This window comes from Pelmatolapia mariae, linkage group LG7 (assembly GCF_036321145.2).
Source record: "Pelmatolapia mariae isolate MD_Pm_ZW linkage group LG7, Pm_UMD_F_2, whole genome shotgun sequence".
Classification (NCBI taxonomy): Eukaryota; Metazoa; Chordata; class Actinopteri; order Cichliformes; family Cichlidae; genus Pelmatolapia; species Pelmatolapia mariae.
The window spans coordinates 35,859,309-35,875,485 of record NC_086233.1 but is presented as its reverse complement, the minus strand read 5'-3'; the positions used below and the strand labels follow the sequence as shown (position 1 = coordinate 35,875,485).

At 42.4% G+C, this 16,177-nt stretch overlaps 1 protein-coding gene across 3 annotated transcripts; it reads right to left on the bottom strand.

Annotated features, from left to right (window-relative positions):
• Positions 1-2,645: 2,645 nt before the first annotated feature.
• LOC134631021 (zinc finger protein RFP-like) lies at positions 2,646-16,177 on the bottom strand. Of its 3 annotated transcripts, XM_063478917.1 has the most exons (3): positions 15,030-16,177; positions 13,154-13,858; positions 2,646-6,410 (listed from the first exon to the last, which is right to left on the bottom strand). In XM_063478917.1, exon 3 carries the CDS (start codon positions 4,159-4,161, stop codon positions 3,364-3,366), a length of 798 nt encoding a protein of 265 aa, XP_063334987.1. In that variant the 5' UTR covers positions 4,162-6,410; positions 13,154-13,858; positions 15,030-16,177; the 3' UTR covers positions 2,646-3,363. The 3 variants fall into 3 exon arrangements, with proteins under 3 accessions (XP_063334987.1, XP_063334985.1, XP_063334986.1); XM_063478915.1 differs by lacking the exon at positions 13,154-13,858; XM_063478916.1 differs by lacking the exon at positions 15,030-16,177 and having other exon boundaries at positions 13,154-15,023.

Sequence of the window (16,177 nt, the reverse complement as noted above, 5' to 3'; positions counted from 1 at the left end):
CATATGTATTAGAGAGGCAGGTGTTTGATGACAACGGTCGCAATCAGGGCTAAGGTTGGGGTAAATTTGGGCTAATCTGGCTTTAGTCCAGTGTACGCGGTGCAGAATCTTACATTGAATCAACCCGTGTTTGGCACATAGTGAGGAGCCATGGACCCGGTAAAGAATTTTATCCCAAGAGTCATCCTGAATCACACACCCCAAATCCTGCTCCCATGCCTTTTTAATAGCTGAGGTTGAGGAGTTGCCAAAGGAACATATTATTCCATACAGACAGGAAATCAGGCCCTGTGATGGAGGGGGAGGTGATAGAAGGTTATCAAAGTCATGACAAGGAGGTCTAGATGGGAACTGAGAGGATTTCTCTTTAACAAAACTCCGGATTTGTAAGTAGCGAAAAAAGTGACTTTTTGGAAGGCCAAATTTCAAAGAGAGCTGTTCAAAGGAGGCAAATGTATTCTGAATATACAGATCAGAAAAAGACCTGATACCCAAAGAGGCCCACAAATAAAAAGCACCATCAACTAATGAAGGCTGAAAAGAGGGATTTTTCAAAATAGGTGACTGAAGGGAAAAAAAGGTCAACTTAAAATAACGACGAAATTGATACCATATTTTCAAGGTAACTTTAACAATAGAGTTATTATAAAAACCTGTACTCGGAGGCTGCTTTTGGGCATAAATCAGGGCTGGTAAAGAGGATAAGGCACAAGAGGAAATCTCCAAGCTCAGCCACGCCGGGGCATTATTCATGCCTTCCCCCTGTAGCCAATACCTGAGAATACGAATATTACATGCCCAATAATAGAACATAAGGTTTGGAGAAGATGGAGATCCTTCTGCCCTGGTAAAGTAAAGGAGAGTTTGCCCCTGCAAGACGTAGCAACTGTTCCTTAACATGGAAGTAGTGGACTCTAATGAGGAGTGGACGAGGAGGCGCTCCCTCTCTGGGCTTTGGTCCAAGGGACCTGTGAACCCGATCTAACAGAGGTGCTTCATTCAGTTTCAGAAGATCTTGCAGAAGATGGGAAATAAACTCCCTAGGGTTAGAAGTCTCCAAACCCTCGGGGATGCCAATAAGGCGAATATTATTGCGCCTTGATCTTCCTTCTAAATCCTCACATTTAGCTTGCAGTTGTCTGACCTCCTCCGTTAGAACACTTACAGCAGATTAAAGAGAAGTCAGGTCGTCACTGCAGGTTGTAGCTGAAAGCTCCAAATCTTTAATGGTGGTCCCTTGAGCATTAACGGTGGCCTATAGGGTGGTTATAGCAGCTTTAAACTCAGCCTTCACAGATGATATTTCTGACCGCAGTGTATGGGTCACTGTATCGATCTTGCATTCAAGCTTGTCGCAGATGTCCCGTTTCAGAGCCTCCAATGCTCTAGTAAATGTGACTTCGCCGAGCGGTGCGCCCGCACCCTGCTCGTGGCTGCTCTCCATGATAGCCACGTCACGTTGAGATTCGCGACCCAGCTCCGGGCTCTGTGAACCACCCGCGCCGGCCTGACCCCGTTTTCGACGTTGCTCCCTCTTGTCTGCCATTATACAAAAAAAAGGAATAAAGGGCAAATGGTGGGACTTTTAGTAGGAGAACTTGATTGTCCGGACGCAGCCGCTATGGTCGCCACAGCCAACCAGGAAGGAAACTCCTGCGGCCTTTCCCAGAAGTTGTCCAAAGTAGGTTTCCCGACCTCAGAGAATGAAAAAGTGAAAATAAATAAACAAGCGGGTACCCAGCGGCGAAAAGGGTTATTTAGAGCCCACAGGGCTGATATAGAAAGTGCGGATGCGTCTTAAAACAATATTTTTGTCACTGCTTTGCGGAGCCCCGGGAAACACGTCTTCACACCATAGTGTCTCCCCCCGCCATTTTTCATTAATATTTATGTGTTTATTTTGTGTATTTGTATTTTTGTGAACTTTTATTTTGTTTGTGTGACCTTTGACTTCCCATGTGTGTCACTTCCTACTCTCCTCAGGCCTCGCTGGGCAGAGGTGAGTTTCTGTTTCTGCTCCAGTTTACAGAACAGTTGCATGCAGTAAAGGTGCTAAGAAAGGTTCAAACCCAGTTGGTTATATTTTTATAATATTGTTGGATGTTTTTAGTCTAAACTGTTTTTCTGTTGAGTGCAGCTCTTTATTGTAATATGCTAATTTGCTGAACTTGCGCTAGGTTAAAAGAACATGCAGGTAGTTTCTCATGCGGCCTGCTACTTTTCCCTCTTATAAAGGTGTGCACGTAGAAGTCACATGAAGTTGCTATGCTGAATTTATTTTTATTTAAAGAGCTTTGGAGAATAAACCCATAAACCCAACAGCTAACCCCTCTCATTATTCACATGACACAACACAGAGTTTGCAGCAACACAGAGTTTAACGCCCAACAATTGCATTACTGACGTGGGGAGAGGAATCAGGGAGAAGAACGAAAAAAGGGAAATGAGATCGTTTAAAGATGAAATGAAACTCGATCAAAGTGAGGGAAGGTTCAGCCTGAAAATTTAAAATGGCAGCATTAAAAAAAAGATCAAATAGAAGAAAGTCTATTAATGTTAATGTTTTTATTCATCAGAGCACAAATAAAAAACACAAGTTCACCTAAAGTATTTTCTTTCAAGTCTCCAAAAACTCAAAACCTGATAAAAATGAACACTGAGCAAAACTGAAACGTCCCATTTTGTGCCGATGAACTCTGCCGTGACCACTAGAGGGCGCCATTGCCGTATAACTGAGTGGACGCTGCGACTGTGGTCAGCTACATTTAAGTGGTGTTATATGAAAAGAAAGCAAGTGAAGCGCAACAGAAGCCAGTTACAGTCAGATTGACAGACTTTAAACTGACACACCAAGGCTCTGCATGTCCTCCTTCATTACATCCATGAACCTCCTTTCGGGTCCTCTTTTCCTCCTGTCTGGCAGCTCAAGTCTCAATTATACCTTTAAAACCATGAGAATCAAATCAAAGTGTGAATGAGAGTTCCCGATAATCAGATTCTATAGAAAACATGGAAACTGTAGAGTATTTACACTGAATATGTTCATTTGTTCCCTTCAATAAAAATCAATTAGTTCATCAAACAAGATTTGTTTATCGACTCAGTTTGATTGACAGGACAGATGATCAGAGGTGCAGAGCTTTTACCACCATCATTGCTACAGGGACAGAAGAATGGGTGGAGTTTGTGAATGAAGGAGCAATAAACAACCAATAAAGGAGTAGATAAGAGCTGCAGCACCTACATCATAAAAGGAGACCAGACCCTCCTCATAATCCACAAACACCCCCACCATCTCAGGGCCAGACTGAAGGCAGAGGGGGACTGGAGGACCAGCAAGAGCTCTGTATTCATTTCCATTTCTCAGCCACACAGTCCAGAAACCATTCTGAGGACACAGTGTGATTTCTCCCTTCCTGTTGATCGATTCTCTAGCCAAGTCCACTCAGTCTTTCCTTTAACCTGAACCTCAAAGTAAAATCTGCCTGAAGAGAAACTCTGATTTCCTAAAACATTAGGGCATGGAGAAAATCTCTCTGGGTTGTCTGGAAGTTTCTTCTTCACATCACTATGATACACTTGTTTTTCATCATCAGACAGGATGAGTTTAGAATTTGCTGTATCAGGATCCAGAGTCACATCCACTGCATACTGCTGGACCTTCTTCAGCTCAGCCTCAAACAGCTTCTTCTTCATGAGTTTCCTGAGTGTCTCCTCCAGCTGAGCCACACCTCTCGCCACAGTCCCCTCATATGATGGTGGACGGACACCGACTCCTCTCCAGTCCTTGGTGGGTGGAGCAGCTTTCAGGGACGAGAAGCTTTGGAGTAGGTGGAGGTGGCCTTCAGAGCGTGAGAGCTGCTCCACCTCAGATCTTCTCTTCTTCAGCTCAGAGATTTCCTGTTCCAGATCTTTGATCAGACCTTCAGCCTGTTTCTCTGTTGTTTCCTGTTTGTCTTCGATCTCCTTTATGAGCTCCTTCAGGCGTCTCTCAGCAGACTCCTTCAGAGCAGTGAAGACCTGAACACCTTCTGCTTTCTGTCTGTCTGCAGCACCTTTACTCATCTTCACTGACTCTTTGATCTGCTGAATCCACCTCGAAACAGAGTCAATTAATTCCTCCTGAAGCTCCTCGGAAGGTGCGAATGCCGCTGGGTCCATGTGTGGTCACGTCGTACTGTCACGGCTGCAACTGCAACCGTGTGATGTGTGGGGAAAAAGGACTCGAATGCAGGCACTTACTGAGTTGCGAGGGAGGTTTATTGTAAAAAGGCAAACTCAAAGAGGGGATGGCATAAACAGAACTAAGGATAATCTAAACTGGGAGAAACTAAACTATTGAACGGAAAACCTGAACATGAAGGGGAACAGCAGGGAGAGCACACAGTGGATTCACGAGAAGTTCACAGACAGTTTTCCAGGAGACAAACACAGATGGACCAGTAACGAGCACATGAGTTCACACAACATAAATACACACAGAGGGACACTGGGAAATCACACACAGGTAGGGGACACCTACCTGTGTGTCCCCTACCTAATACCAGGGTCCAACAGAGGGAGCACCAACCCATAATCCCAGAACCAGAACACAAATCACCCCAAAGCTAGAACATGAGTCCACAAATGATAATAATAATAATAAACACTATGATATTATTATTATTATTAATAATAATAATAATAATAATAATACACCAAACCCAAAATCACTGAGTCCATGGACTCAGGACCATGACAGGCAGGCCATTATGAGCTTTAAAAACACATTTTAAAAATGATCCTAAAATGTACAGGTAGCCAGTGGGATGAAATTACAATGGGGGTAATGTGCTCAGACTTGTTTTTGTTCCAGTTAAAAGACACGCTGCAGCGTTTTGCACAACCTGCAGACGCCCAATGGACGCATCACTAACCCTACAATAAAGTGTATTACAATAATCCAATACAATAATCCTATTTGCTCTGCCAAATAGGATCTGAACCACTGCAATGCAGTACTCCTAACACCCGCCAACTGCTCTAAACGGGAAATTAAAATGTTAAGATCCACTGTATCAAAGGCAGCCGTTAAATCTAAAGGCAGGATAATACAGTTGCTAAAACCGCATCATTAAAAATTCTTAAAAGGGCTGATTCTGTACTATGCAAAGCTTTAAAACCAGATTGGAAAAATTTCTAAAATACTGTGTTCTTCTAAAAAGGATATTAGTTGCTTGTAAACTACCTTTTCAATAATTTTTTAGACAAAAGGCAGTTTGGAAATAGGCCTGTAATTTGCAATAATATCAGGATCAAGAGCAGGTTTCTTGAGTAGAGGCTGAATCACTGCATGTTTAAGGTTCACAGGTACAACACCAGAGGACAGACTGCTATTTACAATGGATTGTACAAATAGTGCTATAATGAAGAAAACCTATTTGAAAAATTGAGGAGGGAGAGCATCATAAGGGGAACCTGGGGGCTTCAGGTGAGAAACCAACTCCTGCAGGCAGAGCAAAGAAACTGGCCCAAACCTGTCAAAGACAACAGAGCTAAGGACAGGGATAGAAGGGTCCAGAGTGGATTGGGAAATCTGCACTTTCACAGATGATACAAATATACAAATTTCCCGAGTGGATTCGACACCGACAGTCTGTGGAGCATGAAGGACCATGTCAATCATTTTAAATAAAACGTGAGGCTTACAGGAATTTGCCTGAATAATAGCAGCAAAATGTTTTCTCTTAGCATCTTCAACAGTTTTCTGATATTAATTCCAGTAATACTGTAATATTTGGTTGACACCTAGAGTCTAACATAGGGACACAGAGGTGAATTTCACTGCAACATTACAGTTCTTTTGTAAACCAACCAATAAAAGGCACATATAAAACACTGGGTCATTCATACCAGAAATCTGACCTGCACATGTGTGTGACACGTTCTGAGAAATGAGGTGGAAATGAGACGAAAGAGATGATAGACAACAACTTCACACATGGCTGCACATGAGCAGTATTTTAAACATCCAGAAGCTACTTCAGTAATCTCCCCTCAGGTACTCCTCTTTGGCTTCATTGATTCTGTCCAACATACTTTACTACTATACTTACTATAGTTTTATAATCAGCTTTCAGGGGACAAAAGACATGGCGCATTAGATAAAGCAAAGCAGGGGAACAAGAACCCATTGTTATGGCCGAGAGGGCCATGCTGTGTGTGTGGACTCAAATGCAGACACAGAGGGAGGCAAAACGGGCGTGAACACAGTGCTCAGGAGTGTCCAGAGAGGGTCCAGAATATACTGGGAGCAACGGGCAGGCAGGTGAAGTCTTACGATGAAAAAGGAGCAACCTGATAACAGAGAACCAGCGTCCAGACAGAGATGCGTGTAGTCCAGCTTGTGACGCGTGACGGTCAGGTGGGTCCTATGACAAAGAGAAAACACAGTGAGGAGAAATGCAATAGTTAAGGGGCTCTCACAAGAGCTCGGCGGTCTAGCACTAACATGAGTTAGCACTAGGTGTGAGCACTGGTTTTATATGCTGGTGACTTGATTCAATTCAATTTTATTTTATTTATATTGCGCCAAATCACAACAAAAGTCGCCTCAAGGCGCTTTATATTGTACAGTAGATCGCACAATAATAAATACAGAGAAAAACCCATATGACCCCCTATGAGCAAGCACTTTGGCGACAGTGGGAAGGAAAAACTCCCTTTTAACAGGAAGAAACCTCCGGCAGAACAGAGAAAGGTGACTGGAAAGGAAAAACTCAATGCATCATGGGAATCCCCGGCAGCCTACGTCTATTGCAGCATAACTAAGGGAGGATTCAGGGTCACCTGGTCCAGCCCTAACTATATGCTTTAGCAAAAAGGAAAGTTTTAAGCCTGATCTTGAAAGTAGAGATAGTGTCTGTCTCCCGAATCCAAACTGGAAGCTGGTTCCACAGAAGAGGGGCCTGAAAACTGAAGGCTCTCCCTCCCATTCTACTTTTAAATATTCTAGGAACAGCAAGTAGGCCTGCAGAGTGAGAACGAAGTGCTCTAATAGGGTGATATGGCACTACAAGGTCATTAAGATAAGATGGGGCCTGATTATTTAAGACCTTGTATGTGAGGAGCAGGATTTTGAATTCAATTCTGGATTTAACAGGAAGCCAATGAAGGGAAGCCAAAACAGGAGAAATATGCTCTCTCTTTCTAGTCCCTGTCAGTACTCTTGCTGGAATCAGGTGTGAAGGCTGATTGGAGTCTCCACCTGAAGGTTGAGCCCAGCAGAGTGGAAAAACCCCGCCCTCACCCGGACCATGACACCTATAACCTTTAAAAACTAGTCTTGCTCATGTTTCTGTTACATAAATATTTTTCCTTCACCATCTTTGGGACAGACACACCTGACACATCTGCACCTTAAAATGTTTTCATTATCAGGCAACTGAAGAGCATCTTTTAAATAATCAGGTAACCTTTACACACTTTCTGCCTCTCATTTACATTTTTTGTCTCCACTTTAAACTCTGAATTTTTTACCACTCATTGAGCCTGAGAGCCCACACTTGTTGATTCTGGACTCACAGCTGAGTGGGTGTTGCTGAAATAAGAAGGAATCCATAGCCAATAAGCCAATGATGCCTAAGCTATCTGGCGTATTTGGAAAAGCTAAACTCATGAACTCCTTTTGCGAGGGGATCTGGTTTTTCTGATAAGCTGTGGGGGAATTCTTGTGAAATGGTGTGCAGAGGACACAGAGGCAGGCTGCAACCAAAAAACACCCCAGCTGAACTAATAACAAGAGCAAAGAAGGCCAGCATTTCAAATCATAGCACATAAATTCAAAAAGAGGATTTTCGGATGTTCCTTTCTTCACCTCTGCCATTGCAACTTTTTTCCTGACACGTTTACTGCAGGAAAAAAAAAGAAAACAGTAAAAACTGCATTTTCTAAGGAAAGCGCTCGTGCGGAAAAAACAAAAACCTTCCTATTGATGGAGAAATCGACCAATCAAAAACACATATGGCAACATGTGGCATTTGGTTGTTTAGGAAGAGGCGGAAGTATTAGGAGTGATGAGACGAGACAAAGAGCGAGTTCTGAGATGTGAGAGATTTGTGATGTTTAGCATGTTTAGAGTGTGTAGTTAGTGTGTCGTCTTCTGCAGTGTAATTGATTGTGTTTTTTGTGTGTCAAAACAATGAGGCGACTGCTGAATGTTACAGTTGCTGCCAAAAAGCCACCAAAGCCAGATTGCAATGTAAACACTGTATCCAGGTGGAAAACAGGAGGAGTGACACACCTCCTGCTGTCAAGCCTGCATCAGGCTTATGATGTCCTCCTCTGTTTTATAGTGGGCAGAAATTACTTTTTGGAGTGACACAAATGATTTGTGTGGCATCTTATTTGATGCAGATCTATGCAGATTGAGACAAGATGTGTTAATCTTGTGTTATCTGCATATGTTATGTGTTTTTTCCCATCCGGTGGTCATTAGTGTAGCACTTAAGTATTCTCTGTCACTACACATGCTTTTAAGTCTCATTTGTAATGAAACTATACTTCAGCCAGCAGTAGAAAGTTGTGCTTCACTGAGGAGCAGGTTGTTGTGTGTCAGCTGAGAAAGTAGTAAAGGGTTGCACTGTCTTTTGTGAAGTCTTTTATAAAGCACATATTGAGGCTTTTTTAAGGGTAGGTGATGTCACTGATGACATCTGAACCCTCACTATTTCAGAAAGTGGTCTGTGTATCGGTGTGATTTATGAACATAAATTGACATGTTAGTGTTCGCATTAGAGTTTTGCCTGTGACACAGAGGAACTTGCTTTCATGGTGCCTGCTAAAAGATGAAGGGTTTCCCCCTCTATGGCAACACTTAGAGCTGATTTCTCCCAATAATATATAATATATACATATAATATAATAATATATATAATTATATATGTTATATATAATGATATATAATAATATGCCTGTAAAAAAGGACATGTGTTAACACTGTAATATTCACAAGTTGTCTGTTTGTTTTTTTCCATTCCAAGACAAAGTGTTTCTCGTGAGCCAGCCACTGTTGTAGCAACACCTGATCTATGGGTATCATCTATATCAACACTGCCTCTCAGTACCATGTGAAAAGGGTTTTTATCAAAGGCTGGGGGGTTATTACTAAAAACCACCCGAGTCAAGCACTGTGGAAAAAATATTATTTCTTTATAAAAATGAATAGTGCCACCATCACCCCAGTATATTTTAGCACAATCACTGCCCCATCACGTGAAAACACCGTGACAGCTTTAACATAAACATCTGATGGCCCGGTGGATATGACAGAAATCATATTAACAGGTTTTTTGGCATTGATTGACTTCCATTACAAAAACAGAGTAAGATGTATAACACACACACACACACACACACACACACACACACACACACACACACACACACACACACACACACACGTGTCTATATATACATTACACATGCACAAACATACATACACAAAGCTGTATAAACCAACTATAAATAACTAATCTAAACTTATATACATAAAATACAGAAATGAAATGAGGTGGAATGAATACTACAGAATGTACACAAGGTGCAGTTGCAGTCTGGCAGTGGGAGCAGTGTGACAGGTCAACTATTTAGGAGGGAGATGGCGAGGGGAAAGAAACTGTTCCTGTGTCGGGTGGTCCTGGTCTGCAGGCTTCTGTACCGTCTGCCAGAGGGCAGCAGATCAAAAAGTCTGTGTCCAGGGTGTGAGGGGTCTGTGATGATTTTCCCTGCCCGTTTCCTGGTTCTTGAGAGGTACAGATCCTGGATGGAGGGCAGAGGGGTGCCGATGATCACTGTACAAAACAGTGATGTCATGTTTTGTGACGAGGACCCAGGCACAGAGAGACTTGGTGAATTTAAGAATCTTATGATTTAATGAAGAAATTTGCAGACTTGCACAGAGAGGGTAAAATTATGATGACTGATAACGGAGATGAAGACAACAGACGATGAGGACAGGGAGGAACAGGGGTTTAAATGCACCAAGGAGACAGTCAGAGGGAACTCGGGACAACTGGAGACATTTAAGGGTGACTGACAGAGACGGGGAAGACGTCTCACTGTGACTACTAAAGTTTACCTTGCCTGGATGGGCAGCTCTCTGGGTGCTCAGCACCCCCAAAGCTCTGATCCTAGAATCTCCCCTGGTGTGGAATATTTAGTAGTGAGGAGAAATCAAAACTGGACAGGTGGCATTCTTTCACAGCAACAAGTTGGAATTCACTGAGCTCCTGAGAGCAGGCCATTCTATTACAGATGTTTATAGAAGCAGTCTGCATTGAGGGAATACTTTGGGTAATATAGTATTGCTTTTCTTTGTTGAGCCATCTTCCTAGGTTTTGGTGTCTCCAATGTATGATTCATGGCAATCCTCTCAACACTTCACCATGTATATTATATTACTCTGTTGACCTGATCTTTGGGATGAAACAGTTTTTGGCATAACATTTTTTGGGTTTGAAAGCCACAGAGACACGGTGTTTAGAGAAAATGTATCTCAGTTGTTCTGATACATAAGGGATCACTAAAGGCAGCAGTTGTCCTTCTTCTCTCTTGGATTGCCTGGAGCTTTTTTTTGGTGCCTTCCCAGCTTTGACAAATGTCCTGCTGGGATAACCCCCTTTACTTGGGGCCTTATTGACACGATGTTCTTCTGCTTCCCTGGCTGCTGTGTCTGTGGGGATAGTGTTTGATCTGTATGCGTTAGAGTTGGATGTCCCGAGACCACTTTTACGTGGTCTTGGTCTCGGTCTTGGTCTTGACGGACTTTTGTCTTGGTCTTGTCTTGGTCTCAACGGACTTTGGTCTCGGTCTTGGTCTCGCTGTCTTGGTCTTGCTTTCTCAAATCAACATAGTGTTCGGGAGATTTGGAGTCAACCATCGGCGGAGCGGGGTGGGGTGGCTTACTGGGCTTAAGCCCGGGTCATTTTTTCAGAAGCCCGGGGTCTTTTGGAGTGTAATTTGTTTCATAGTTAGATGCCTAACTGACAACTGTATAAAACAAAATCTACACACAATATTCGAAGCACATAGCGTATGTGTTGGTTTACGGTACACATCAGCTTTTAAAATTCACCCATTACTGATGGGAATCTCACAGTCTAAGAAGGCTAACCTGCCACTTTTCCTATCCTCCCTGGTGAATCTGATGTGTTGGTCCACTGAGTTCACGTGATCAGTAAATTGTGGTATGTCCTGAGATTTGATTTTCAACCAGCTGTCATTCAAATACCTGTTCCAGGGTACGATAACAGAGCCCTCTTTTCCACTTCTTCCTTGTACAAGTTGGCCACAATGGGTGAAAATGTAACATCATACAATTGTTTCATCTGCCTCCATAATGACATCTCTCACCTTCTCTACAAAAAGTGTTCTGGATGAGGTGTTTAGAGCTGCCTACCAACCGGTTGAGGATCAAAGCCACAAACTTAAAGATGATATAGGTTACCAAGACAATTGGTCTTAAAGGTACACATCCTGTTTATCCTCGAATCATACGTGCCTTCAGCATGAGATCACAACAACAGTGAGCTCAAGGTGTTTTATATCGTAAGATAAAGACCCTATAGCATTAGAGAGAGAAGCCCAGTAATCAGTTAGCCCCTTGTGAGCAACAAGCTACAGCACATTCAACAGACAGGCAGCTCTCCTTCCCTATTTTTTTTTTCTGCCTCTCAGGTTTGTCAAAGCAATTGGTCGACAGCTGTAACGTAATGTTCTTGTGATTACAGCCTGAACAGGAAGCTCCAAGCTTGTCACGGGGGTTTCTTCTGTGTGTTAAACAAGTATGCTTTTATCCAAACCTGATTAGGTGTGGTCAATTGGCCGAACACATTTAGGAGGTTAGTGGCTGCAGAGGGGTGTAACAAAGGCCGCATAATGCAAAAATATGAAATGGATGAAGAAAATATGGCTAAGCATGTGCAAACTGTTTTAAAAACCAGAGAAGCTTCAAAGGACAACAATTGTACTTTACTTTCACAACAATGTTTCACTGCAATGTTTCACAATGGCAGGGTGTGATAAATTGCTCTAAAAAACGCCCTCCAGTGTATTATGGAATTTAAAATAGACTTTAAAAACATATGACATCACTTTACTTTCTGCCTCTACTCACACATTTTTTTTTATCAATTCAAAAACTTTAATGAGGTCACAAATTCAGACTCTGTGACAGACTGAATTGATAAAAAACCCACTTTCATTGTGGTTAATGAAGATCCAAAGTCCAGAAAACAGGGAAGAACAGCAAATGTCAGGATAAGCAACATGATGCAGAGACAGAGACTAAACAACAGGAAACGACTGCTGTCATACAAAACTCAGAACTCCAAACACCAGAAATACAAGAATCCAAAAACAAATCACAGAAACATGTTTTTATTACTGAATAACATCACTCTTATTAAGATTGTTATTAACTGACTGTTTTTAATGAACGTGAGAATACTTACTGGAATTCTTCAGGATAAAGGTTCTTATTGTGTTTTAAAGATTTCCTGAGTGTCCCTGAGCCCACGCTTGTGTATTCTGGCCTCACAGCTGTGCAGCTGTTACTGACATGAAAGGAAACCTACACATGAAAATACTCTGAGGTCTCTTGAGAAGGTTTGTTCTCTGCAAAAATTTTGTTTTGAAATTAAATGTGATGCTTTTTTCAGCTGCCAGGGTTGACAAGCAGATCCACATGTTTGATTTTGGTGGAGTTAACAGTAAAAAATGTACTAAAGTTTAATCAAGTACAAACTTGAATTGATGGTTATAAGTGATGGATTTAGACCTTTTATAGTTTAACATTTATAAGAATCTGACCTGCTGCAATGAATTTCCTCTTACTTAGAGTTTAATGTTTTCTTTTGCTTTCCTTTGCCCTTTTTTCTCTGGCTGCTGCAATTGAAGCCGCACAGAAGTTTAATAAGCATCAGTTTAAATATTACAAAGTAAAGTAATTAAATGCCAGTTTGTAAAAAATAGTCTACAAAAACATCAACACTGTTTCAGTAACTGTAATCTGTTGTTTCAGTCCCAGAGGAGTGACGGATTAACTGTGGGAACCATACGGGAACACAGAAACACAGTTAAACCTGAAAAACAACCAAACAGTTTAAGGACTCACCCATGGAAGGATTCAAGGAAAAGAGATCAGCAAACAGACTCAGATATTCAGAGCAGAGCTTTGTAGAGGATAGAGCTGCTTCACAGATCAGACTTTGGACCTGATTTTGTCTTTTGTTTGTTCTGTCTCTGTCTGCACTGCTCGCTTCCTTCCTCAGACCGCTGTGCTGTGGACCTGTCTGTTTACACTGCAGCAGAAATATACCAAAGCACCACCCACTGAAACTATGTGAAACGTATATAGTGTCATTTGAGCCTCAGCAGAATGTTTGAATGGATGGCTGTGCATTTTGCACCCCTTTCTTAAAGTATTGAGGTTCTCTGGAGGAATAGCTTCATGGTTTTATTTTAGCAAATTTATTAGCATAGCATAGCATATTTATTTATAACGCACTTTACATGCAACAATGTTGACCAAAGTGCTACAAATATAAAACAGAGAAAAAACAGTTTAAATTACATATAAAATATCTTAAAATTAAAAATATAATTAACATATTAAGAGACATCAACAAGTCCTGCTGTGCTAAAAGCCAAGGTAAATAAATATGTTTTAAGACGTGATTTAAAAACAGATAAGGAAGGTGCCTGTCTAACATGTAAAGGCAACTCATTCCACAACTTTGGTGCTGCCACAGCAAACGCCCGATCCCCTCTGAGCTTACGATTAGTCCTGGGCACACTCAGGAGGAGCTGGTCTGCCGACCTGAGGGACCGAGAAGGTATGTATGGATGAAGAAGCTCAGAGAGGTACAGAGGGGCAGCATTGGACAAACATTTAAAAACAAATAAAAGCAGCTTAAAATGGATCCTAAAATGCACAGGCAGCCAATGAAGTGAATATAAAACTGGGGTGATATGCTCGCATCTACGAGTACCAGTTAAAAGGCGTGCAGCAGCATTCTGAGCTAGCTGCAGTCGAGAAGATCAGAGGGGTCAGATGTGGGCAAAATAATCTGTGCCCTAGCCGAGGCTACCTTGTTTATAAAGAAGTGCAGAAACGTTTCACACATTTCATGTGAAGGCTCAAAACTAAGAGCAGAGTGAGGGCTTAAAATAGTCTCAGTTGACTTAAACAATATATGTGGTTTCTGATAATTTACCATAATAATGTTTGCAAAGTATTTCCGCTTTGCTTCTTTTATTGTAAGCTGATATAAGGCCCAGCGCTCTCTTAAATTTTGTAAAGAGACCTGTAAGTTATCTTTTTTCCATCTCCGCTCAGCCCTACGACATGCACGGGTTTCATCATTCAACCAGGGTTCAAACTTAGTCTTAGGATGCCTGATTTTTAGAGGGGCAACAATATCCAAGACAGTCTGACAAGTGGTATGAAACCAAAAACTAAGTTCCTCTATGTATAGGAGTGTCTCAGGAATGGAGAGCTGATTATAGTAGGAGGAGAACCGTGCTGCAGTGGAAGACTTTAACAAACGAGATGTCTTAGCGGGGACATGCCCCCTGAATTCATTTCTAGATAAAGAGATGTCAAACAGAACCGGCATATGATCAGAGAAAACAGGATCAGAGACTTTCAGATTAAAAACAGGCAATGAGTGCGCTAAAACCAGATCGAGAGTGTGGCCACACTGTTGCGTGGGTGCAGACACACATTGAACTAAATTAAAAGAATCAGTAAGATTCAAAAAGTCTTTAACTATGGGCTTATCTGGACAGCACACATGAATATTAAAATCCCCAACAATAAGAAAGGAGTCATATTTTATCGTGACTTCAGTTAGAAATGCAGCAAATTCCTTTATAAAGTCCTTACTGTATTTTGGGGCCCTGTATATTATTGTGCACAGTACGGGGGGAGAACAGGCTATTTCAAACAGTAACAGTTCAAAACTGGAAAAATAAAATTCCATTGAAACCTGTTTGCACTTGTAGCAATCTCTGAAGATAGTAGCTACTCCTCCACCTCGACCAGATCTGCGTGGGACATTAAAATAGCAGCAGTCTGAAGGCAAAAGTTCTGCAAAGGCGCTGGAATCACCAGCAGTTATCCACGTCTCAGTTAGGCAGAGAAAGTCCAAGTAGTGTGACAAAAAATATTCCTTAAGGATAAAAGTCTTATTCGATACCGATCTGGCGTTTACCAGGCCAAATTTGGCCGGAGTTGAATAGTCACCAGACTTAGAAGCTCGCGCAACATAACGCAGGTTTTGCAGATTCACTCCGCGCTGCCGTGGACAGGGAGGCAGGGAGCGGCCGGGCGGGAACAGCTCAGAGCCAGCGAGCGGCACCAGATACGTATAGGATGGCTTACGAAGATGCCAGGGAAAAGGGGGGCGACAGGCAGCGCCAGGGACAGCATAACCAAACGCCAGACAGGCCTTCAGTTTCACTAGTCTCCCACTCCGTTTGCCGCGACGGCGACCTCGCTTCCGCAGAGACGGCACAGGTACACGGAGCAGGTGAGTAGGAACCAACGACAGGAGTGGAGGCGGTATTTTGTGTGCATTTCCCAGTCTACACACCGGCGTATTGGGAGATAGTCGAAGATCAAGTAAAACTTGGCGATCATAGACCAGCAGGGAGTCGACATCGTAGCAGAATAAAAACATTAAAACAGAAACTTGGAGGAACAGACGGCAAGCCATACACATCGGCGCCATCTTCTTTTACGTACTCTTTTACGTACTTTTGCCTCTGATGTCAAACAGCTGCTGATGGTTGGAGCTCTGAGAGAAAACAAAGGCTGATCCTATGAAGGTTTCATCAGCAGGAATGAAACAGAGCATCCAAGCTGAGAAGAAAGAACACATTCAGCCTCAGCCAGTAGCAACTTTCTCTTGTTTCAGACTCTCAGCCGTCTTTCTTCCTGCTGCCTGGCACCTCCATCTTCATCAACCTTTGTCCAGTATTTCCACCCTCCCTGCTCTGCACATGTCCAGACCCTTTCAGCCTCTCTGACTCTGAGCTGTCCCTCTGATGAACTCATATCTAAATCTTCAGCTTGCCCTTCCGTCTTTTTGTCAGTGCAACTGTCTCCAAGCCACACATCACAGCAGCTCTCACT